This window comes from Eumetopias jubatus, unplaced genomic scaffold, assembly GCF_037043125.1.
Source record: "Eumetopias jubatus isolate StellerSeaLion01/CBP00866 unplaced genomic scaffold, mEumJub1_p1.0 scaffold_6, whole genome shotgun sequence".
NCBI lineage: Eukaryota > Metazoa > Chordata > Mammalia > Carnivora > Otariidae > Eumetopias > Eumetopias jubatus.
The window spans coordinates 62825248-62852246 of NW_028274812.1; the positions used below are offsets into that span (position 1 = coordinate 62825248).

The following is a 26999-nucleotide window of genomic DNA, read 5'->3' on the forward strand; positions in this document are numbered from 1 at the left end:
GTAACTGGAAAATGTGCCAACTGGCATTGCCAGCCATTTGACAGCCAACATGTTTTTTAAATAACTAATTATCCAAAACATAATGTGTTACTACTTGTTATAGTATTTCAATTATTATATTTTTTGGCCATAGTTTTGTTACATTGTGCTATTTTATTAAAAAAGACAAAAGTGCCAGGGAGGAATATGAGCGAGCTGACTTAAAATCACCTGAGAATTTGGTGATGAAGACTCCTGCATGTATTGAAGGGACAAAACGGTGGTGTGTGGGTCATCATGACAGGCTCACAGGCCCTCAGAACTGCCAAACATGTTACTCGGGATCCAGAAGTACATGTCACTGGTTTTTTTACCTGCTTTAGATACTGTAGACCCAGAAGGCTTCATTGTACTTCATTTGTGAAGCATAGACTGTATAGGAGTAGATGTGATGTTGGTTCCCAAGAATAAGAATGCAATTGGAATCATGTTTTCTGTGTTTTGGGTTTTGTTGTCATTTCCTGCCTTGCCTCCTCTAGACTCTTGTACTTTCTGTTAGGGCAGTGTTTTTAAATACGTCTCACAATTTCTACCAGTTCACTTTTATTATGCATATCTGTGCCCTAGCACTACTGTGATAAATAACACAAGTCCATTTTCTTCTGTGTTGGTTCTTTGACTCCTCACTTTGTTTTCTTATCACATCATTGGCACTTGTCCGTTGGTTACAATTTATTTAAATTATGATCACAGGAAATACATAGTGGATTTGTAAGATCTGTAAAATCCCCCAAAAAGAAAAAAAAAAAAAAAAAAAAAACCTGTAAAACCCTAAGAGGGGAAAAAGGATTTTATACAAATGAAGATTGCCTGTTTGTTATGTACAATTTATTAAGCTAGGTGGCTTTTATTTTGTTGGGGGAGAGAGTGGAAATTGTAGGGTTAAAACATACAATTCTTATTATGAAGGCCTCTTGTGGGTCTAAAATCTCCTATTCAGTTAAGGAATATAAAAATATATATTATGAATAACTTTTCTCATAAAAATATTGTTTGATTATTTATCCAGGAATATGAAGAACTAAGAAATACCTAGGAAACTGGACTCCCTTTTTTTTTTTTTTTTTAAGATTTTATTTATTTATTCATGAGAGAGAGAGAGGCAGAGGGAAAAGCACGCTCCCAAGGAGCAGGGAGCCCGATGCGAGACTCAACCCCAGGACCCTGGGATCATGACCTGAGCCGAAGGCAGACACTTAACCATCTGAGCCTCCCAGGCGCCCTGGACTCCCTTTTTCCATGTTCTTCCTGCTAAGATTTTGACATACAAAGAATAGCAGCAAAGTCCCTGGAACTAGATTTTCCTTCTTATTCTCCCTCCTGGGATTCCAACTCTTCCCTTTTCCTACCAATGCCATCATTCTGGTTACACTGAAATAAGCCATTTCTGTCCTTGATTTTTAAGTGTTGTAAATTGTCTTCATAGGGCATCTGGATTTTTCAGGTAATCTTATGTGAAATGATCTTTCTTGAGTTCAGGTTCCAGCTGATCGTCATACAGATACCAGCCCAAGGAACTTCCCCAGAAGTAATCCTGTGTAACTTGATTTACTTTCAGGCATTTTATCCAGGATTATGCTATGAGATATGATTATCAGATTTACAGCATTTTAGAAACAGTAGCAGCATTGGACCAGCAAGTTGTTATCGACTTGCTTTCTACCCTCACTCAATCTCTGAAGGATTCAGAGCAGAAATGGGGCCTTGGCAGAAATACTGCACAAAGGTATGTTTGGATCATTTGATTACATTCTTTGGGCAATGATGATAAAAATCTAGTTTTGTTTTCTGGAGATGGCTTATTTTCCCATTCCTAAAAATTTAGGGTGTGTTCTTTGAATTGATGAATGTTTCCATACTACGACTGGCAGATCCATTCACATACCGTTCTTTTCAAAGTGAGCACCTTAGAAAGCTATGTATTTCAGCAGTGCCACTATTGCTCAAAACATTCAGTGCTCCTCATTGGGAAGGGGACTTTAGAGCCTCGGGTATCTTGTTTTTGTATAAAATCCATGGTGGCGAATCTACCCTTTGAGGGATGTTTGATGTACTGAATCAACTATATCGTGTATCCAGTGAGTAAGAAGAGTGACCCAATTAGATAATATGGATTTGGGTCAAAAATAGTAGTGGGGCTTTTTTTCATATAGGCTTACCAACCTAATTTCAGATTGTGCTGGTCTGTGTGAAATAATGCAACACCATGGAAAAAGACCTGTAGTTCCTAAAGAGGTTGTTTTGGAGGAGTCAGCACTCATGAGAAATCATATGTTCCAAGTTTGTTAAAGAATCAAAGTACTTTAATCATATTGTTTGGGTGTGGGTGCACATGTGTGTAGACAGACATTCAGGTAGGCTCAATTTGTAAATACTTAAATGAAAAATTATGGAAAAGTTAATAAATATATCTACCTTCTTTTCTTTTTTCTTAGGGAGGCCTATAGCAAACTTTTATCTCACCTAGGACAAGTTGGACAAGATGAAATGCAAAGACTGGAGAGTGATAATACCTAATATATTTTGTGCTTTGCCCTCTCTATTCATTATAACTATCTAAAGCCACTTTGCACAGCAATGGTATAATGTTCTGTTAAAAATACCTTCTAGAATTTTTTTCCTTACATCCCTGTAAGTATAAAGTACATAAATAAGGAAATAAAAGTTAAATAAGTATATTATAGGATCTTTGGAAGTTGACAAAATTGCATTCTCTCTTGAAGAGTTTTTAGTTAAACTGATGTAATTTTTTTTTCTAACTGGGAGTATCTCTGTGTATGTCCTTGAAGCAGGTCTGTACTGGGTGATCCAGGGACTTGTCACTATAATATGACTTTTTGACTTGTGAATTATTTGTGTGTGTTTTGTTTCTTACAAGTCATGTTTTAATATGATGTTTTGGGGTTGGTTTTTTTTTTTTCAAATTATCTGGCTATTCTCTGCTGGTTTTAGTGAAAGGGGGGTTCAGAAGATAGGATGTATGTTTGTCATCTTTTGTCAGACCATGTGTGAGGCAAGCTAATAAATACCCAGCACACTTAACTCTGTGAGGAAAGAGGCTGAGTCTGGCTAAATGAATATAGAGATAGTATGTAAAATGTTTTAAAACTTAAGTCAGCAGTGGTTCTAACAGTTGCCAGATTTTTTTTTTTTTCTCTAGTCATCCTTTTTGGAAGTTTATGAAAAGACATATCAGGAGGGGGATAAGTAAGAGCTTTTAAGAAAAGACAAATAATATTCTGAAATATCTTAGGATTACAAATTAACAGAAGAGGACTGAGAAGTCAGCTGACTTATCTCCTTGCTCTTCAGTTAGAGCCTCTTAAAATTTAGCATCTTATATGTTTACAAGGAACCAGTTTAGTTCCTTTAGCAGCTCTTGTGTCTCAACTCTTTAAGTAGTTCATCCAGATTTTTATTTTATCAGTTAGGCTCTCGTCCTTGACTCCTTTTTGTGGTGAGCATTATTTGGTAAAAGAACTCCAGTCCTAGTGTTGGGAACCCATGTAGGTCTCAAATGCAGCTCTGCTTTGTAAACTTCAGCAAGTTACTTAACCTTGTTGAGCCTCAGTTTCTCCATGGAGAAAAAAGAATAATATTCCTTTTTCTATTTCACAGTGTTCTGGTAAGAATCAGTAGAATAATGTATGTGAAAATATATTAGTGACATGTGTTCTATTTGAGGCATACAGACATGATTACTAATTATTCATGCACAAACGTAAAGAACACCTCTCAATGTTGTTCCTCTGTCTCTACTATGTCCTAGATGAAGATTCACCTTTTTTTCAAATTGTTTCTTACATGTCATGTTTGTTAACTTTGAAATATCTCTTTTCTTCTTGGGACTCTAGTGTTTATCATGCTTCTTCTGGTTCCTTCCTTTTCTGACTCAAGAAGTATCTTTCAAAATGAAATATATTACAATCAGTGAACTCTAGTTAATAGTCCTCTCCTAACTTTTATCTGTGAATTCTAAAGAAGTATCTGTTGTTTTCATGACATACAGATAGTCTGTCCCTTCCACCTCCAGGTCAACTGTCATTATGTCAACAAATAGAATGAATAAAAGCCTCTTTAAGGTTATGTAACAGACTTCATAGAACTGAGCTTCTTTTCATTATGATAGTGACTGATTAAACTTAAATCTCTTTGCAAGTTTCAGCAAATGAAGTTTGATCTGTTTAAGGTAATGCTTTTAAAGGAGTTATTTATGTGTATATATGTGTATATATAGTTTTTTTATTTTCTAAGTGGGACTGATAAAATTATCTTTGAGACTCTCACTCCTTAGAGTATGAAGTGTTTAAGGCTGAGAAACGTTGCTTCTGAATCATGCATTGGGATATATATGTGTAGATGCTAAGAATAAGCAGTTTGTACTTTAAAAATCAGTAACAACAAAAAAAATCTGTGACAATACTTATGTATATATACATGTGTTTATATATAAGTAAAATTTTAAAGATGCTGTTTTTTTAATTGAAGAAAAAAAATTAACTCAGTTCATTTCCTGGAAAATCTTCATGACCCATCACTTATTCCCCTAAATAACCTGTCATCTCTAGGGCCCCTGCTTCTCCCACTGTAATGTCAGCCATTCTCTTTTGCTGAAATCTCAGACTACGTTCTCGTTTGTTCTGTTCTTTGGTCTGACATTTGCATTTTGCTTTATCTTCTCAGCCCTTCCTCGATGATACTGTTCCTTCCTACATACTGTACTTTGAAAGCACCTTCGCGTTCTTTCTTGTCCCCAGTGGTAAGATCTGGCCCTTCACTCACTCTGTCTTCTAGTAGTGAATTGATAACAGTAGGTCATAATTTTATCTCTAAAATCTATTTCTAGTGCTAATTTCTCTCTTAACCCCTCTAGTTGGATCCTCCTGAAATCTCAAGGCAACATGTCGAGCTGCACTTGTCGCCTATTTTAAACTAGCTCCTGCCTTTCTTTTCTACCCAGGGAAGACACTATTTTCCCAAGTCAGTTAGCCTTGAAACTGCAGAAGCAACTTCGATTCTTACTTGTTCCCCACTTTCAGTTGATCACCAGTATGGGCTTCTTGCTTTTCTTTTTGCCATCCCGTGCATCCCAACCATCTTTTCTATTGGGTGCTGTCAATCTCTCTTATCTCTGATCTCCTTTCCTGCAATTTAACCTCACACAGTTCTGACATTAATGTTCCTAAAATATTACTTTCCTCTTCTTACTTTTCTACTCAAGGACATCCACTTCAGTCAGGAGACTTTCTGCCATCTGACTCTACCTTTTCTGTGCAAACTTAAGCAGGAGACTAGCTGCCTTCGAATATCTGAATGCCATGTTCATTCTACGCTCTAAGCCTCATTGTTTGCCAGCCTAAAATACCACCCTTTCTCTAGAAACCTAACCTTAACACACTGAAATAGGAAGATACTTAAAATATATTTTAGATACATGAGTATTCCAGTCAAATAATTTCTGTAAAATATACAGATGGAATGTAAAAGAGTTCATTGAAGGACAACAGGGTGATAGAAGGACTTTATTAGACATTCAGATTTGGTTATGATTTAAATTTTAATTGAACATTTAATTAGGTTTTCATGGGGAAGTAAAAAACATGGAATATGATCTCTGTACAAAAATCATCCAGTATTGAATCCATTTGCATTAGAAGAGTTTCATACTTTAAAACTTTTATATCTTTATCTAAACCTAGCATATTTTTTCTTAAGCATATTTGACTTTTACTACCTGGGCATCTATATATATATAAAAATATGTATCTGTAGATTGTATGTGTTCTTTACCCATTATCTTCTTCCATGCTTCATCACAAATTTTTATTTAAAAGTACTTTCTCCTTAAAGAATTACATGTACTTTAACAGAACCTTTGACAGTTATTTTTACTTCCCCTTTGTTAAGATTATCTGTTATATAAAAATTTGACAAGCTTCTGCAATTGGGAAAAGCCTCTAGGAAACCTGTCTTCCCTAAATCCTATAGACTTTTTGTAAACCTTACATTTTCCAAAAACTGATCTCCTGCCTACTCCTTCTAGGGTTAAAAATACTACCTTGTCAGTCAAGTGTATAGTATGCCAATATAAATACCATGTTTTGTTTGCTTGAAACAGTTGGTTTGGGAAGCTAGCAAAGTTAGCATATTCTTCACATATTTAATAAAATTTGTATTTTGATTCTGTGATAATTATATTGCTAAGGTTACCAAAGTACCTCATGATTAGAACTGAATATGCTTATTAAAGTTTTTAGTGTGCTAATAGTTATCCAACTTATTGCATTTGTGAATTGTGCTTTCAGAAAAATTCTGGGCGTTATATATTCATGTTTATAATTATGCCTATAATAATATATAACTTTTTAATGTATATAATTTACACTGCATCCATGATTATTCCACTTCCTTTATGACAGATTGACTATTTGAAAACCAAAATAAAAGTGAACCGTGTTACCTGGAGGAATAGTTCTATCTTATTCCTGTTTTTATACTCTGGGGTAAAACAATAGAGAGTGAGTTTTCCAGTTATTACAATAGCTGAAAGGGATACAATATACATGTGATTAAACTGTGAGGAAAATAGGAGGCAAAAAAGCAGGAAAAATGTCCTAATCGTAACCTAATAGGTATTTTGTTATGAAGAATCTAAGGAATCTCATTTCACTTTACAAAGACATTGTTTTCGAGAATAAGGTCTTTGCTGGCTTTTCCTCCTACACTAAGGAATATTCTGCTGTTATCTATGTGGTGCTGTGTCTTCTCTTACAAACTCAACTCTTGAAGTGCTGTTTAAGGTGTTAGAAGTTTCATGATCTTCCAACAGAAATTCAAATTAGATACGGTCTATAATTTTAAAGAGTAAAAATGGAAGATGAATTACTATAGGATAGCCCACTTAAATGGAAAATATATATTTGAATAGTTTCAGTGGAATTTGGTTTATATGACCAAACATACCTTTCTAGAATGTTTATTAGCTCTTATTAGTAACTTGAGGAAAATGATCTAATCATAAGTGTTCTGCATTTTATTTTTCCTTGGAATGTTGCACTTTGGATTCTGTTCTCTGGCTACAGCATAAAAGAGGTTTTCAAAAGCTATGCAAAACTTTTAAAATTTTCTGAGTTCAGTTCTGTAATTAGTGAATAACACATTAAATATCACCAAGAAGGGGTTTGCTAATATGCCAATCTGTTTTAAATGAATACTTAGAAATCTATATAGAAAATAACAGTAATCTCAGGCTGCCTTTTCATTATCAGTCAGGCAAGCTTATTTTTAGACCCTTTCCCTTTCATTCATTGGATATAGGATCTGGGATTACAAGTGTAATGGTTTTTATAAGGTAGAAACAACTGGAAGTAAATTCATTTGTCAAGTAGAAATTTTAGTAAATCTGAAATACTTCTTGCTTAGGTTCTTGTTGAAGGCTATCTCAAATACTGGAAGTCATTTTCCTGACTTGGTAAGGCATTTAAAATGTTTAGTTTACATGATTTATACCCTTTAAAGAGACTCTTTGGTATCAATGATCAGTATCAATTTGCACTTTTCAGAACTGTAAAATTAAAATTTTTTTGGCTAAATCTCTGGGAGGTTTTTTATTTTTTTCCTTACCCCAGTCTCTCCTCCTGTTCTTTAATCTGAATAACCAGATTATTTATTATTTGGAAATTAAAATTTTTAGGTATAACAATGTATAACATTAGTGAATTTTGTATTTAGGATTAAAAAGGGTTTATGTTTTTATTCACTTCTGATTACTGAAAGTGGTTCCATGAATAAAATGAGAGTTTCCTATAAGATAAAGAAAGATTGCTGAATACTTAAACTATGCTGAAGGAAAAAAAGTGTATAGTCTCCCTTTTAGTAAAGGTGACTTAGATTCTAACAAGATTCAGAAAAGGGAAAAATTCATGTTATACTTCTTGAATTTATGTTCAAATGTGATTGAGTTTTATTTTATATATATTTTTTGTTATAGACAAAGCAAATCCAAAAACCTCACCTAAATAAGAATTCTTATGCATTATTAAAAGTTTGTAGTAATAAAATATGTATCGGTGGTGGAAAAGAATCCCACAAGTGCTCAAGATTGACATAACCTTTAACAAAGTGGAAAAAACTTTTATTAGAATTACTAAGTCTAGGTTCAGATTTATGTCAGAGCACTTTATGGTGCCAAAATTAGTACCACTAATTTTTCTTGAGCTTAAATGTCATTTTTCACTAAATGAGTTTAAATGAGAGGTTTAAATTATTATTTGAAGCAAGAATTTGTACAGACTTGGGAATCTTTGGCTTTGGTAAACTCCCCTTTTCCTAATTAGCATATCTTTCACATGCTTTTCAGAATCATTTATCCCATAGTATGTGTTTCAAGTTCTATTTAGTAATTATTTAATTTCAAAAATAACCTCCCCTTTCAGTTAACAAGGTTCTAAACACAGTAAAATACCTTGTAATTTGAATAACTTTTTTCTTCTTAAGTACTTAGCATTTGCCTAATCTTCACAAAATTCTTCTGAATTAATATGGAAATCAATAATTATCCTCCTTAAAAATTAGTGGTAAAACAAGTACTGAAAGGTAAGCACCTAGCAGGTCACAGATTAACCAAGCCAAAAAATATGGGTATTCTAACTGCTCTTCTGGTGTACTTCTATTATTCGTATTACCTTGAATAAAATATGGCATTTAAAATTTTATAATGTCATAATGCTGAGTCTATACCGAGTGGGGCTGCATGTTAAATTTTTAAAAGAAAAATTACAAACCCAGGTTTAAGTAGTAAGGGAATTAACTACTGAATATTTTTTTTAAAGACCATTGACGACAGTACTTGTGAAATAAATTCCTTACTAACATTGTCCTGTTTTCCTAGACAGCACTGATTTAGAAAAAGTATACAAGAAGACTCTTAAACAATTGTGGAACAATTATGGACCATTAAGTTGGTACTAAGCTACACGACAGTAAAAGTCCTGTATATTGTATATTGACACACAAAGAGAAGGGTGACAGGAGTTTTCAGTAATGTATTTTAGAAAACTGTTCATTTTTTTGCTAATGTTTATCTGAATATAAGACATACACAACAAGGAAGCATTGAGCACTGAGTCTTTTCATGCCCAGTATCCAAAAGTGAAGCTTTTCTTTCCCTTCTGTTCATGATAGTTATTAACAAAGTATTGCCTTTCAGATGGTCCCGATTCTGTGATGAGGCACTTGAAGAGTCTGAAGGTTAGGGCATGTGAAATAGGGAGCTGGAAGGAAGCATGCAGCTATTCCATTGGAAGCAAAAGGGAGTGTAGGCCCATAGAATACTTCTTCTTTGCCTTCTCTACTTACATCCACTACCTACAAAAGAAGAGAAGCCTGTACGTCAAAGATTATTGTTCAGTATAATTTGAGCATAAATATATAAGTATATAAATAAAAGGAGGCCTACAGTTGAACTCAGTTATGCCACCATGACCATACGTACCTTAGGCATTGGGTTTTTCCCTCCTCACAGTATGGTACCAGAAATATGTATGAAGGTCCAGGTGCTACTATATGCATTTGTATATTTGGGTGTCTACATATATATGTAGATATGTTGATAATTAATCTTAACAGTGATGAGGTGTAGGTAGCTTTACCTTCCTTTAATATAAAGGTCTTGTGGCTTTAAACAACACATTACACCAGATGGATCTAACTTATCCATCCAAAAACAGTGGAATACACATTATTTAAGTGTACATGGAATATTCTCCAGGATAGATCATATATTACGCCACAAACAAATCTCAGTAAATTTAAGAAGACTTTCTGAAATCATATCAAGCATCTTTTCTAACCACAACAGTACCTAGAAATAAGTTACAAGGACTGGAAAACAAAAAACGCAAATACAGAGGCTCAACAACATGGTATTAAGCCAGTGGGTCAATGAAAAAAAAAGTTGTCAAAAAAATTCATGGAGAAAAATGTAAATGAAAACATTATGGTACAAAATCTTTGGGACACAGCAAAAGTGGTTCTAACAGGGAAGTTTATAGCAATCTCAAGCAACAAGAGAAATCTCAACCTAACCTTATACCTAAAGAATCTAGAAAAAGAAAGCCCAAAGCTAGTAGAAGGAAGCAAGGAATAAAGATTAGAGTGGAAATAAACTAAAAAAAAGAAAAGCAGTAAAAGCAAGAGCTGATTAATGAAAGCAAAACTGATAAACCTTTACCCAGACACATCAAGAAAAGACCTAAATAAATCTGGAATGAAGAAAAATAACAAACACCACAGATATACAAAGGATTGCAAGAAACTACTATGAACAATATTACGCCAACAAATTGGACAACCTGGAAGAAATGGAGAAATTCCTAGAGACATTCAATCTTCTAAAACTAATCAGGGAGAAAATATGAACTGACTGATTACCCATTCAATTTCATTACTAGTAATCAACTACCAACAAAAACCCAGGACCAGATGGCTCTATAGTTGAATTCAACAAGCATTTAAACAAGAGTTAATGCCTGTTCTCAAACTATTCCACAAATATAGAAGAGGAAGGAAAATACCCAAATGTATTCTGTGAGGTGAGTATTAGCCTGATACCAAAACCAGACATTACAAAAAAAAAAAACTACAGACCAACATATCTGAACATAGATGCAAAAAATGCTGAACAAAATATTAGCAAACTGAATCCACCAATACATTAAAAAATCACCATGATCAAGTAGGATTTATTTTAGGAATAAAGTGTTTCAATACTCACAAGTAAATCAATGTGACATATCACATTAAGAGGAAAGACTAAAAACCATATGATCACCTCAAGAGATGCAGAAAAAGCATTTGACAAAATGCAACATCCATTCATGATAACTCAACAAATTGGGTTTAGAGAGAACATACCTCAACATGATAAACCAAATATGAAAAACCCATAAACAACATCATACTGAAAAGTGAAAAACTGAAAGCTTTCCCCTTAAGACCAGGAACAAGATGAGGATCCACTCTTGCCACTTTTCAACATAATACTGGACGTCCTAGCTGTAGCAATCAGAAAAGAAAAAGGGAAGGCCTCCAAATTAGTAAGAAGATAAACTATCATAATTTGTAGATATATATTTTCTAATTATAGAAAACCCAAAAGACTCCACCAAAGAACAGATAAATGAATTCAGGAAAGTTGCAGTGTACAAAATTAATATACAGAAATGTGTTACATTTCTATATACTAATAATGCAGTAGCAGAAAGAAATTTAAAACTCCCATTGGAGAGTAGTGCAAGATGATGGCTTAGGAAGACTATGAACTCACCTCCCTCACAGACACACCAAATATAAACCTATTTGTGGAGCAATTCCTCCTGAAGGAGAAGTGAGAGCTGACTGAACAGCTTCTGCACAAAAGATGACCACATAACTGCAAGAGAGATGGAAACATATTAATGAAGATAGCCCAGTCCCAACACTGCAAATAGCAATGGGGAGGGATAGTACTAAGGAACTGTGAGCAGAGGCATCTGCGCTGGGGCACAGAAAAAAAAGCCACAAATTAAAAGCAACTAGCCTATAAAGGATCCAGCCCTACCACCACCAAAAAGGAGAGCAGCAAGAACTCTGCACTGGAGGTGCTGGTAAGCACCACTGTTTATATTCCCTCTCCACCTTGTTAGCATGGACAGGAATAGGGTCCAGGCACCCTAGCTAGCCTGCTGACTCTGTGATCCCCTGGCCTCTAGCCCACACGAGACCAAGCCATGCAAATAAGGCAGCCTCCAGCATGCCACACACCAAGACACCCCTGCTCAGCACTCACTACACCTACAGCCATCCTGCCAAGGTGACACAGGCACAAAACATTGTGGAACACTCCAGGCGCACACTTTTTTATCTCCTAATTCTTGCTATGTTTGATACCCCCAGCTCAAGAGAGCTTCAGGACTTAACCTGCAAAGAGCATCCCAAGAACCCCCCGGTTTGTACCCTGCCTCAGCTGTAGCCACCTGACTAAAGCAAACCCTGCACCAAATCCCTGAGACAACCTAACCCACACCAGCCAGAGCTCTAGTTGTCCTGCCAGAGCATCCCATGAACTAAGCATTCCAGGATACCCCAGCGTGCACGCAGTTCAGATACAGCTCTCCTGTCAGGGCACCCACTGTATGGAGCACCCCAGGATGCCCCAGACCATGCTACACTGTGACTCCAGCCACCCCACTAGGGCAGGCCCTGCATAGGGTGCTCAGGACACCCCAGCCTGCACCCCTCTTTGCTTCCACCTAACCCACTAGGTGCCTTCCATGCAGAGAACCCCAGCACACTCCAGTTTGCACCAACTTTGGCTTTAGCTATCCTGCCAGGGCACCCTCTGCATGGAGAGTTATAGGAATACCCTGGCCTATGCCCACTACAGCTCTAGCCATTCCATTAGGGAAGCCCCAGCATGAGTGCCCCAGGACCACCAAGTTCATGCCAGCCACAACTCCAACCAGCCAGTCACTGACACACCCAGTCTACATAGATGACCATACACAAGACCATTCCTTCAATGTTAGAAGTAGCTGTGCTGCCTAATTCATAGGAATAAACACAAAGGCAATGTGAGGAGACAAAGGGATATGCTCCAAATAAGACAAAAGGTAAGAAAATGAACTAGATGAAATGGAGATAATCAATCAACCTGATAAAGAATTAAAAGTAATGGTCATAAAGAAGCTCACCAGACTACAGAGGAGCGGGAAAGAACTCAGTGAAAATGTCAGCAGAGAAAATATAAAAAAGCATCAGAGTTAGGAATATAATAAGTGAGTGATTTATTCATTTATTTTAGAGACAGAGCACATGAGCAGGAGCAGAGGGAGAATCTCGAGCAAACTCCCTGCTGAGCATGGAACCCAACAAGGGGCTTGATCTCACAACCATGCCCTGAGCTGAAATCAAGAGTCGGATGCTCAACTGACTGAGCCACTCAGGTGCTCCAACAGTGTCTTTAAAATGACATGTTAGACCAGTTGGACATAATACAGAACATTCCATCCAAAAACAAGATTACAGAGTCCTTTCAAGTGCACATGGGGCATTCTCCAGAATAGATCATAGGCTAAACCACAATGCAAGACTCAATAATTTTAAGAATAAAATAATACCATGCATCTTTCCTGACCACAATGGTATGAAACTAGAAATCAGTAAGAAGAAACAAAAATGGAAAACACAAATACCTGGAGGTTAAAACACTATTGCATGACCAATGGGTCAATGAAGTATTCACAGAGAAAATTTTAAAAATACTCGGAGACTAATGTAAATGAAAATACAACAGTTAAAAATCTTACAACAGCTTTCACTGTGTCCCAAAGAGGGAAATTTATAGTGATACAGTACTACCTCCAGAAACAAGAAAAATCTCAATCTAATTTATATCTAAAGGAACTAGAAAAAGAGCAAACAAAACCCAGTGTTAGAAGGAAGGGAATAATAAAGATCAGAGCAGAAATAAATGGAATAGAGACTAAAATAAATAGATCAACAAAACCAAGAGCTAGTTCTTAAAAAGATAAAAATGATAGAAAATTAGACTTACCAAGAAAAAAGAGGACACAAAATAGAATAAGAAATGAAAGAAAAGTAACTGACACCACAGAAATAAAAAGAATTATAAGAATACTATGAAAAACTGTATGCCAAAAACTAGACAACTTGGAAGAAATGGATAAATTCCTAGAAACCTAGAATCTTCCAAAACCAAATCAGGAAGAAATAGAAAATCTGTCAGACCAATTACTAGTAAGGAAATCGAATTGGTAATGGAGAAACAAAACAAAAACAAAAAAAAAAAAAAAACCAACAAACAAAAGTCCGGGACCAGACAGATTCACAAATGAATTCCACCAAACATTTAAAGAAGAGTGAATACCTATTGTCCTCAAACTATTCCAAAAAATAAAAGAGGAAAGTTCACAAATACATTCTATGGGACTAGCATTGCCCTGATATCAAAATCAGACACTATTAAAAAAAAAGAAAAAAGAAAAAAAGAAACTTTCAGCCAGTATCCCTGATGAACAAAAATACAAAAATCATCAACAAAAGATGAGCCAACTGCATTCAACAATACATTAAAAGAACCATTCACCCCAATCAACTGGGATTTATTTGGAGGAGACAAGAACAGTTCAATCTTTGTAAATCAATCAACACAATATGTCACATTAACAAATGATAAGTATTGTGATCATCTCAATAGATGCAGAAAAAGCATTTGACAAAATTTCTATGTTTATGATAAAAATTCTTAATAATAGTGGATTTAGAGGGAACATATCTCAGCTTAATAAAGGAAAAGATGGACACCCACAGCTAAGATCTTAGTCGATGAGGATAAATAGAGCTTTTCCTCTATGAGCCAGAATAAGAAGGATGAATGTTCACTCTTGCCTCTTTTATTCAACATAATACTGAAAGGCCTAGCCACAGCAATCAGACAGGGAAAAGAAATAAAAGACCTACAAACTGGTAAGGAAGAAATTAAGTTGTCACCCTCTGCAATGGTGTAATACTATACACAGAAAACCCTAAAGACTCCACCTAAAAATATGAACAATATTCAAAGAATTCACTAAAGTTGCAGGATATAAATTTAATACTCAAAAATGAGTTGCATATCTGTACACTAATGAAGTGGCAGAAAGAGAAATATTTCAAGTTAAAATTATACCAAAAGGAATAAAATACCTAGCAGTGAACTTAACCAAGGATTCGAAACACCTGTATGCTGAAGACTGCAACAGTGATGAAAGAGAATAAAGACAACACAGGTGGAAACAAGTGGATATACTGTGTTCATGTATTGAGAGAATTAATATCATTAAAATGTCTATAAGACCAAAGCAATCTATCAATTCAGTGTATTCTCTATCAAAATACCAACAGCATTTTTGGAAGAACTAGACCAAATAATCCTAAAATGTTTAAAAAAAACATAAAAGACCCTGAATAGCCAAGGAAACTTGACACTGAAGAACTAAGCAGGTGGTATCACAGTGCAAGATTTCAAGATATACTACAAATCTCTAGTAATCAAAACAATATGGTACTGGCACAAAAATAGACACATAAATCAATGGAAGAGAATAGAGAGCCCAGATATAAGCCCACACTTATATGGTCAATTAATCCACAATAAAAGATGCAAAATATATGGCTGGAAGAAGACAGTCTATTCAATAAATGGTGTTGAGACAACTGGACAGCTACCTGCAAAAGAATGAAACAGGACCCCTTCTTACACCACACACAAAAATAAACACAAAATGCATTAAAGACCTACATGGGAGACATGAAACTGTAAAACATCTAGAAGAAACACAGGCAGTAATCTCTCTGTGACCTTTGCAACATTTTTTTAGGTATGTTTCCTGAGGCAAGGGAAACAAAACCAAAACAACCAAACAAAAACAAAAAACCTTTTGTACAGCAAAATAAACCACCAACAAAGCAAAAAGGCAACCTACTGAATGAGAGAAGGTATTTGTAAATGATATATCTCTTAAGGTATTAATGTCAAGAATATGTAAAGAATTTGTACATCTCAACACCAAAAGAACAATCTGATTAAAACAATGGTCAAAAGGACCTGAACAGACTCTTTTCCTAAGAAGTCCCATAGACGGCAAGCACATGAAAAATGCTCAACACCACTAACCATCAGAGAAACACAAATCAAAACCACAATGGGGTATCACTTCACACCAATTAGAATGGCTAGTATCAAAAAGAGGAGAACTTGTGGAGAAAAGGGAACCCTCATACACTGCTGGTGGGAATGTAAATTGGTGCAGTCACTGTGGAAAACAGTAGAGGGGTTCCTCAAAAAATTAAATACCATAAGATCCGTAATTCCAATACTAGGTATTTACTGAATAAATACAAAAACACTAATTTAGAAAGATATATGCACCCATGTTTATTGCAGCATTATTTACAATAGCCAAGATATGGAAGCAACACAGTGTCTCATTGATAGGTAAATGAAGAAGTGGTATAGATACACAATGAAATATTACTCAGCCATAAAAAGAAAGATATTCCCATTTGGGACAACATGGATGAACCAAGAGAGTATTATACTAAGTGAAATAAGATAAACACAAATATAGTATGATTTCACTTATATGTGGAATCTAAGAAATAAGCAGAAACAGACTCATAAATACTGAGAAAAAATGGATGGTTATCAGAGGGGAGAGAGTGGGATATGAGCTAAATGGGTAAAGTGGAGTGAGAAATACAGGCTTCCAGTTTGGGAATAAATAAATCACAGGAATAAAATGTACATCATAGGGAATACAGTCAGTGGTATTATAATAGCAATGTAGGGTGACAGGTGGTAGCTACATGCATGGTGACCATAGCATAATGTATAAACCTGTTGAATCACTATCTTGTACATCTGAAACTAATTTAACTGTGAGTCAACAATACTTCAATTAAAAAAAAAACATTTATAATTGCACCAAAAAGGATAAAATAACCTAGGAATACATTTATGAAAGACCTGTACTCTGTATTCATATATGAAACACCGATGAAAGAAATTGAAGATGAGACAAATGGATAGATAGACCATATTCATGGTTTGGAAGAACACTGTTAAAATGTCCATAATATCCCATACTATCCGAAGTAACCTACAGATTCAATGCAATCCAACAATATAGACACATCAATGGAAAAGAATTGAAAGTTCAGAAACAAACCCATGCTTAACTGGTCAATTAACCTACAGCAAAGGGGACAAGATACACAAAGAGGAAGACAGTCTATATAATAAATGGTGCTGGGAAAACTGGACAGCTACATGTAAAAGAAAGAAACTGGATCACTTTTTTTTGAAATTTTTAAATTCAATTAACACATAGTGTATTATTAGTTTCAGAGGTAGAGGTCAGTGATTCATCAGTCTTATATAATACCCGGTGCTCATTATGTCACATGCCCTCCTTAACGTCCATCACTCAGTTACCTATCCATTCCCCCACCCCCCTCCCTTCAGCAAACACTGTTTCCTATGATTAGGAGTCTCTTATGGTTTGTCTCCCTCTCTGATTTCATCTTGTTTTATTTTTTCCTCTCTTCCCCTATGATCCTGTTTTTTTTTCTTAAATTCCACATATGAGTGAGATCATATGATAATTGTCTTTCTCTGATTGACTTATTTTGCTTAGCATAATACCCTCTAGTTCCATCCATGTCCTTCCAAATGGCAAGATTTCATTTTTTGATAGCTGAGTAGTATTCCATTGTGTATATATACACCACATCTTCTTTATCCATTCATCTGTCCATGGATATCTGGGCTCTTTCCATAGCTTGTCTATTGTGGACATTGCTATTACAAACATTGGGATACAGGTGCCTCTTTGGATCACTACATTTGTATCTTTAGGATAAATACCTAGTAGTGCAATTGCTGGGTCATAGGATAGTTCTATTTTCAACTTTTTGAGGAACCTCCATACTGTTTTTCAGAGTGGCTGCACCAGCTTGCATTCCTACCAACAGTGTTAGAGAGTTCCCCTTTCTCCACATCCTTGCCAATATCTGTCATTTCCTGACTTGTTAATTTTAGCCATTCTGACCAGTGTGAGGTAGTATTTCATTGTGCTTTTGATTTGTATTTCCCTGATGCCGAGTGATGTTGAACAGTTTTTCATGTGTGTATTGATCATTTGGATGTCTTCTTTGGAGAAATGTCTGTTCAGATCTTCTGCCCATTTCTTGACTGAATTATTTGTTCTTTGGGTATTGAGTTTAATAAGAAAGGATCTTGGATACTAGCCCTTTATCTGATATGTCATTTGCAAATATCCTCTCCCATTCTGTCAGTTGTCTTTTGGTTTTGTTGACTGTTTCCCTTGTTGTTCATAAGCTTTTTATCTTGAAGAAGTCCCAATAGTTCATTTTTGCCTTTGTTTCCCTTGCCTTTGGAGACATGTCTACCAAGAAGTTGCTGGGGCCGAGGTCACAGAGGTGGCTGCTTGTGTTCTCCTCTAGGATTTTGATAGGTGTCTGTCTCACATTTAGGTCTTTCATGCATTTTGAGTCTATTTTTGTGTATGGTGTAAGAAAATGGTTCAGTTTCATTCTTTTGCATATGGCTGTCCAATTTCCCCAACACCATTTGTTGAAGAGACTGTCTTTTTTCCATTGGATATTCTTTCCTGCTTTGTCAAAGATTAGTGGATCATAGAGTTGAGGGTCCATTTCTGGGCTCTCTATTCTGTTCCATTGATCTATGTGTCTGTTTTTGTGCCAGTACCATCCTGTCTTGATGATTACAACTTTGTAATAGAGCTAGAAGTTGGGAATTGTGATGCCATTAGCTTTGGTTTTCTTTTTCAACATTCCTCTGATTTTTCAACATTCCTCTTTTGTGGTTCCATACAAATTTCAGGATTATTTGTTCTAGTTCTGTGAAAAAAGTTGATGGTATTTTGATAGGAATTGCATTGAATGTGTAGATTGCTCTAGGTAGCATAGACATTTTAACAATATTTGTTCTTCCAATCCATGAGCATGGAAGGTTTTTCCATTTCTTTGTGTCTTCCTCAATTGCTTTCAGGAGTGTTCTCTAGTCTTTAGAGTACAGATCCTTTACCTCTTTGGTTAGGTTTAGGTATCTTACAGTTTTTGGTGCAATTGTAAATGGGATCAATTCCTTAATTTCTCTTTATTCTGTTTGTTAAAGAAATGCAGCTGATTTCTGTGCATTGATTTTATATCCTGCCATTTAGCTGAATTTCTGTATGAGTTCTAGTAATTTTGGTGTCGGGTCTTCTGGGTTCTCCACATAGAATATCACGTTATCTGTGAAGAGTGAGAGTTTGACTTCTTCTTTGCTGATTTTGATGCATTTTACTTCTTTTTGTTGTTTGATTTCTGAAGCTAGGACTTCGAGTACTATGTTGAACAACAGTGGTGATGGTGGACATCCCTGCCGTGTTCCTGGCCTTAGGGAAAAAGCTCTCAGTTTTTCCCCATTGAGAATGATATTCACTGTGGGCTTTTTGTAGATGGCTTTTATGATATTGAGGTATGTTCCCTCTGTCCCTACACTATGAAGAGTTTTAATCCAGAAAGGATGCTGTACTTTGTCAAATGCTTTTTCTGCATCTATTGAGAGGAGCATGTAGTTCTTGTCCTTTCTTTTATTAATGTAGTGTTTTACACTGATTGATATGCAGATGTTGAACCACCCTTGCAGCTCAGGAAAAAATCCCACTTGGTGGTGGTAAATAATCCTCTTAATGTACTGCTGGATTCTATTGGCTAGTATCTTGGTGAGAATTTTTGCATCCATGTTCATCAGGTATAGTGGTCTGTAATTCTTTTTGGTGGGGTCGTTGTGGTTTTGGGATCAAGGTAATGTTGGCTTCATAGAAAGAGTTTGGAAATTTTCCCTCCATTTCTATTTTCTGAAACAGCTTCAGAGAATAGGTATTAACTCTTTAAATGTTTGGTAGAATTCCCCTGGAAAGCCATCTGACCCTGGGCTCTTGTTTGTTGGGAGATTTTTGATACTGCTTCAATTTCCTTGCTGGTTATGGGTCTGTTTAGGTTTTCTGTTTCTTCCTGTTTCAGTTTTGGTAGTTTCTATGTCTCTAGGAATGCATCCATTTCTTCCAGATTGCCTAATTTGTTGGCATATAGTTGCTCATAGTATGTTCTTATAATTGTATTTATTCAGTGTTGGTTGTGATCGCCTCTTTCATTCATGACTTTATTTATTTGGGTCCTTTCTCTTTTCTTTTTGATAAGTCTGGCCAGGGGGTTATCAATCTTATTAATTCTTTCAAAGAACCAGCTGCTGGTTTTGTTGATCTGTTCTACTGTTCTTTTGGTTTCTATTTCATTGATTTCTGTGCTAATCTTTATTAATTCTCTTCTCCTGGGTTTAGGCTTTATTTCCCATGCTTTCTCCAGCTCCTTTAGGTGTAAGGTTAGGTTGTATATTTGAGACATTTCTTGTTTCTTGAAAAAGGCTTGTATTGCTATGTACTTCCCTCTTAGGACTGCCTTTGCTGCATCCCAAAGGTTTTGAATAGTTGTGTTTTCATTTTCATTTGTTTCCATGTTTTTTTTTTAATTCTTCATTAATTTCCTTGTTGACCCATTCATTCTTTAGTAGGATACTCCATGTATTAGGCTCCATGTATTTGAGTTCTTTCCAAATTTCCTCTTGTGATTGAGTTCAAGTTTCAAAGCATTGTGGTCTGAAAATATGCAGGAAATGATCCCAGTCTTTTGGTACTGGTTGGGACCTGATTTGTGACCCATAAAACTGGATCACTTTCCTACACCACACATAAAAATACACTCAAAATGCATTAAAGACCTAACTATGAGGCCTGAGATAAAAATGCTAAAAGAAAATACAGGAGTAATTTCGTGGACATCAGTCTCAGCCATATATTTATGAATAAGTGGTCTCAAGCAAGGAAAACAAAAACAAAAATAAACTATTGGAATTGTATCAAAATAAAGAGCTTTTGCATAGCAAAGGAAACTATCAACAAAACAAAAAGCTAACCTACCGAATGGGAGAAGATATTTGCAAATGATATATCTGATAAAGGGTTGATATCCAAAATATATAAAGAACTGATACAACTCGACACAGAAAGAACAATCAGATTTAAAAATGGTCAGAGGACCTGAACAGACTTTTCTCCCAAAGAACACAGAGGGAGTGCCAACACACATCCTGAAAAGGTTCAACATCATTAATCATCAGGGAAATACAAATCAAAACCACAATGAGACATCACCTCATACCAGTCAAAATGGCTAGTATTAAAAAAAAGATCTAAGAAGTTTTGGTGAGCATGTGCAGAATCAGGAACACTCCACTACTGGTAGGAATAACAATTGGTGCAGCCACTGTGAAGAACATTATAGAGGTTCCTCAAAAAATTAACAATAGAAATACCAAGTGATCCAGTAATTCCACTACTGGCTATTGACCCAAAGAATATGAAAACACTAATTTGAAAAGATATATGCACTCCTACCTTTATTGCAGCATAGTTTATAATAGCCAAAATATGGAACCATCTAGGTGTCCGTCGACACAGGAATGGATAAAAATGTGATTATACACACACACACACACACACACACACACACACTGGAATATTACACAGACATAAAAATAAAAGTAAATGAGATCTTGCCATTTGGGACAACATGAATGGACCAAGAGAGTATTATCCTAAGTGAAGTAACTCAGAGACACACAAATAGTATACGATTTCTCTTATATGTGGAATCTAAAAACAAACACACACACAAATTAACAGACAAGAAAAGCAGACTTTTAACTACAAAGAACAAAGTGGGTTTTGCCAGAGGGGAAAGTAGGCTAGTAGAAAAGGCAAAATAAAGGGGATTCAGAGGCAGAAACTTCCAGTTAGAAGAGAAATGCTGAAGCTGAGAAGTACAGCATAGGGCATATAGTTAATAATATTGTAGCAACCTTATATGGTGACAGATGGTAAGTATGGTCCTCATGGTGAGCACTGAGTAATGTACAAAATTTCCAATCAATATGCTTTATAGCTGAAACTAATATAACATTGTATGTCAATTTAAATTTAAAAATTTTAAGTCTTACACTACTTAAATAACTTGGCAAAACTAGTTACTAAGTGTTGTGATATGTTGGTTTACAAATCCTCATCTGTAAAATGAAGAAAACTACATCAACCTTGCAGCTTTATTCTGAGAATTGGTGACATCTAGCATAGTGTCTAGGACACAGAATATTATAGCACCACTTAGTAGCAGATTCAAAATCAATTGAGTCTGGATATTTTCCCCCAGTTATTTCCCCTTTAAGCTGGAGTTCGTCTCTTGTTATATGGAAGAGTCTCTTTGTTAGTCTGGACCTGCTGTCACCTCACTGAATCCTGCTTAGTTTTAATACAAGTCTTCAACTTACAATGGGGTTATGTTCCAAGAAACCCATCATAAATTGCAAATATCAAGTCAAAAATGCATTTAATACACCTAACCCACCAAACATCATAGTGTAGACAAGCTTGACTTAAATGTGCTCAAAGCACTCACACTAGCCTATAGTTGGGCAAAATTATTTAACATAAAGCCTAATTTGTAATAAAGTGTTGAGTAGGGCTGCCTGAGTGGCTCAGTTGGTTAAGTGTCAATTCTTGGTTTCACCTCAGGTCATGATCTCATGGGTCGTGGGATTCAGCCCCACGTCAGGCTACACACTCAGCAAGGAGTCTGCTTGAAGATTCTCTCCCTCTGCCCCCCTGACTTGTGCACACTTGCTTTCTAAAATAAATAAATCTTTAAAACATATTAATAAAGCACTGAGTATCTATGTAATTTTATTGAATGTTATACTGAAAGTGAAAAACAGTGGTTGTGTGGGTACAGAATAGTGGTGAGTATGTTGGTTGTTTACCCTCATGATTCCATGGCTGCCTAGGAGCTGTGGCTCACTGCCATTGTCCAGCATCATTAGTATATTGTACTGTATATCACTAGCCTTGGAAAAGATCAAAATCCAAAATTCAAAGTATGGTTTCTGCTGAGTGTGTATTGCTTTTGCACTACAGTAAAGCTGAAAAATCGTAAGTCCCAAGCCATCATAAGTCAGGGACCATATGTGTATTACAAAAATTCTTTTTAAAGAACTGGTCATATCCTACTTGTCGAACCCATCAGGCCCTTTCCAGCCCTCAATCTTCTTGATCTCTCTTCGTTTGACCTTCCTCTAACCTCATTTGAAACCTTTCATCTCTTGGATTCCATGAGTTAAAAGAAAAATGTTCATAATTGACACTGTCCTGTTGCTATTCACCTTTGGTCCCCTTTTTTCTACCTGCATCCTAAGTGTACACATGCCTTAATATCCCAACCACAGACCTCTTGGCATTCTTCTTTAATGATTCTTTAATGATTTTGTCCACTCCTGCCTTTATCTATCACTTAGGTGAATAACTGTTAAGGCTTTAATAACAAAAATGCATTCTTTAGATGAAAGGCACCCTTGAGATTTGGGTATCCAAACTCATAAAGTGGGAAATCACTACAGCCTAAAATAAAAGCTCAAACTTCTATTTTTTCCCCAAATGGACATTTAGCTATTCCATCCCATTTGTTGAACAAAATACACTAGCTCTACCAATTTAAAATATTTTTATTATATGCTACAAACTTTTTTGCTGTTCTCTTTTGTGGATTTGTACATCATCCTGTAGTACCCCATTTATAGTTTTGGTTTTTTTGTTTTGTTTTTTGACGGGGTAGGGCAAGTCTCCCTCAATGTTCAAAAACTTCTTATTTTTATACATTCAACTTTCCTAGAGAAACTTTAAGATCAATTTGGCAAGTATTATCTCCCTATCCTGGGAGAAAAAGGAAAATCCCAATGGGATTTTGATTAGTATTTCATTAAATATAGAAAGCAGAGACCTTTCACTCTTTGCCTCCATTATATAAGGGTAAGTGTTGTCTTCAATGTATGCAGAAGAAAATTTAGATATTGATAACATTAAGTGACTTGCTCAAGGTCATACAGTAAGTGGTAGAGCCAATAGGTGAGCTCACAGTTGCAACCAAAGAGAGAACAAAGATTTTGTGCCATTCACAGTATTCCCTCCCCAACTGAATACATTTTTAGAAGACAAAATATCAGTTGAGGTCATCATCCAGAGAGCTTTTGTCTGGTTCCCTGGGCCAACGGAGACTGCATATGTTAAGCAGATGTAATTTATTTAATCTGCGAGAAGGGAAAAGAAGTTTTGGCAGTATTTCTCCAAAACACTCCCCTGTAAACTGGCAGAAAGAAGGCGTTTGGGAGAACGAGGTGCCAGCTCGGCAGCATATCCTCCAGCCAAAAGGAAGTAATTGTAAATGAAGAGCAGTGGAGGTGATCTGGAAATACAGACTAATCACTTGCACACTGATGCAGCTGCTCCCTTATGTGCTGCTCATCATCCACAGCACATCAGGCTAGAGTCAACCCCTGTGCCAGACAATTCTTACACACCCACTAATTAGCAAGAGCACTTTCTTTACGAATCTATCCTTAGCTTTTTCCATGAGTTATTATTACTAACAAGTCCAAATCTCAGTCTTTAAACAAGCATTAATTTAAGAGCATCTCACCTTTTCTCTTGTTTGTGTTGATATTGTAATAATCAAGTCGTCTATGCTAAGTAGTATAAGGAAGTATACTTAGTCTATACTAAATAGTATAAGTCAACGTAGTAGAAGGAAATAAAATAGTATACTTTCTCAATGTCTGAAATGCTTCATCCCTATGTGGCTGAATCCCACAAGTGACAAAGAAGCTTTGATTGGAGTTCAGAAGGGGCAGCCTAAAGAAACTGGTTATTTTCTGGTATTTTCAAGAGCAAAAAAATGACTTTGGTCCTTCTGGATGTTAAAGGACTAATATCTCTGAACTATTTAAGTATGATCTTCATTAATCTTAGTCAGACATGTCCTTAGAATTCAGGGATTATATATATGTGCGACTAATTAAAAATTTAAACTTTAACATTTTTACCTTATGTACTATTTTGTCCACCACATTTTCCTGCACTTTTCAATCTGTTGGCTTGTAGTTAGGAATTTCTACTATCTAATCACCATTTTCTCAGAAACACTATTCCACTCTCTCATCTAGCTTCTCTGATGGATATTCTTCCTGCAAGCAGTAAAGAAGCAGCTTGCCTCTGAACATATAAGTAGCCTCTCCAACCATCAATATATCACTATTATTTAACCAAAATAAATAGTTCCTTAGTCATGCATAAAGTAAACAAGTATTTGATTCTGCAACTACAGTTCAGAATGAATAATAATACAACCGATAAGCACTTGTCAATAACTAAAATGAAACATGATCTATGACGAGTGTATAATCCATGAAGACTTCCATTCCAAACATCTATTTAAGTCATGATCCAAATGCTTATATGGACACTTATTACCCATAAACAGTAAAGGCTCCTAAAAGTCTTTCTCAAATTTATATGTTCAGTGTAGGACCACTGTGCCAGCCATGGGAATAAACACATTTTCAAAATGATTGATTTTGTACATCAAAATGGCTGTTGGAACACAGATCTAACCATAATTCTGGCTAAGAAAGCAAATATATTAAGCCTTTGGGGAAGATTGCAGACTAAGAGGATCCTAGGTTCACCTTGTCCCATGGATACACCTAGATAATACCCACATCAGTGTAAATAACCCAGAAAATGACTGAAGACTCTCAACACGTAAATGTAGACAAAAAGCCACATGGAAGAGGGAAGGAAGGGTGGAGATGTGGTTGGGAGCCAAACTAACATGCAGAACTGTCTGTGGGTAGAAGCAATGCTGTAGGCACAAGAGGGGAAAGTAACAGACCCCACACCAGGTAACCCAGGCATAGGGGACCTGCACTGGGAAGTCAAGTCCCCATAACATTTGGCTTTGAAAGCTAGAGGGGCTTCACTTCTTGAGTTCTTAAAATTAGTAGGGCTTAGCACCTAGAACTTTGAAAAACAGCGGGATCAGCTTGGGAGAACAGGATGGCAATAGGAAACAGAGTCTCCATCCTTAAAGATACAGCATAACAGCCCCACTGAGATACAGTATAGAAACATCAGTTTGAAAGATGTCTGGGATATATGAGATAGAGATGCATTTATTAATATCAGAGCAGGTGCTGGAGGGGCAGAGATCTTGGGGAGATTTCTCTAGGAACAAAAGAGCTGGCAGGTGCCATTTACCTCCCCTGCCCCCCAGCCTAGATACATAGACACCTGGCAAGAATCATCCCAGCATAGAGTCTCCATCTAGCTTGCTAAGATCTCTCCCCACCACTGTACTCTCCTGCAGCCCCAGCCCCTGCATCTTGGCTTCAGCAGGAGTTTTCCAAAGTGGCTATAGACTTCCTCCCAAAGCAGAACAGTGCAAACCTTGCTAACATCACATGCACCACCACCACGCCCATCCCCTCATTCTCCTGTGGATGTGCTCCCTCCAACAGGCCCTTAACCAAAGTGGTGCCACAAGTGTGGCCATATGCAAGCAGCCCCAACAGGGGTCAGCACGACCCTAGCACCTTCTCAGCACCACCACTCCTGCCCTGGGGAGGGGGGGAAGAAAACCACACAAACCAGTTCAACTACGGCTCCAGCAGTGGGCTGGGATTGGACATCTGGTCTGACTGCACGCCCCAACCACCAACAGAAGCTTCTCAGGAAGCAACACAAGAAGAGCACCCTGAAGTCCAGTGATACTGTGCTCTGACAAAAGCACAGTATCTGACCTGACCCAACTCAAACTCAAGGCGGCCCTTGACTGGCCCGGTAACGACACAGGGACCAAACATGGCCTAACAACGGGTAAAGAGAGCCACTGAAGGACTGGACTAAAGGTAAATGTAGCTCAGCCACAAGAGTAGGGCATACACAACACACTCATGAGACATCCTGTGAGGTGCCAGGTTCTGATGAACAGGCAACATTACACTACAGGGGCACTACAGAGCCTTTTCTTCAGAAGGCCACTACTCTTAGGAGCAGGAGACATAGCTGACTTTCCCAACACAAAGAAACAGAAACAGAGTTAGACAAAATGAAGAGACAGAGCAATATGTCCCAAATGAAAGAACAAGACAAAACTACAGCAAGAGACCTAAGTGAAACAGATATAATATGCCTCATAGAGAATTTAAAGTAATGTCATAAAGATACTTGACTTGAGAAGAGTGGAGGACCTCAGTGAGACCCTCAATAAAGAGAAAAATAAACAATCAGAGTTGGGGAACTCAATAACTCACATTAAAACACATACTAGATGGAATAAATAGTAGACTACAGGAATCAAAAGAACAGTTCAGTGACCTGGGGGACAGAGAT

At 36.4% G+C, this 26999-nt stretch overlaps 2 protein-coding genes across 4 annotated transcripts in view; one reads left to right on the forward strand and one right to left on the reverse strand.

Annotated features, from left to right (window-relative positions):
* MMS22L (MMS22 like, DNA repair protein) overlaps nucleotides 1–6304 on the forward strand; it is a 129180-nt gene extending 122876 nt beyond the window's left edge. For 2 of the 3 annotated variants that reach the window (XM_028104252.2, XM_028104253.2), the window contains 2 exons: nucleotides 1598–1765; nucleotides 2475–6304. In XM_028104252.2, the coding sequence (XP_027960053.1) occupies nucleotides 1598–1765; nucleotides 2475–2556 (250 nt within the window). In that variant the 3' untranslated portion in view covers nucleotides 2557–6304. Of the gene's footprint in view, nucleotides 1–1597; nucleotides 1766–2474 lie in introns of those variants that run through there. The other variant, XM_028104256.2, reaches the window with a different exon arrangement.
* Nucleotides 6305–9053: 2749 nt separating this feature from the next.
* KLHL32 (kelch like family member 32) overlaps nucleotides 9054–26999 on the reverse strand; it is a 246632-nt gene continuing 228686 nt past the window's right edge. The window contains exon 11 of the mRNA XM_028104188.2: nucleotides 9054–9405. Coding sequence (XP_027959989.1) covers nucleotides 9244–9405 — 162 coding nt within the window. The 3' untranslated portion in view covers nucleotides 9054–9243. The remainder of the gene's footprint in view (nucleotides 9406–26999) is intronic.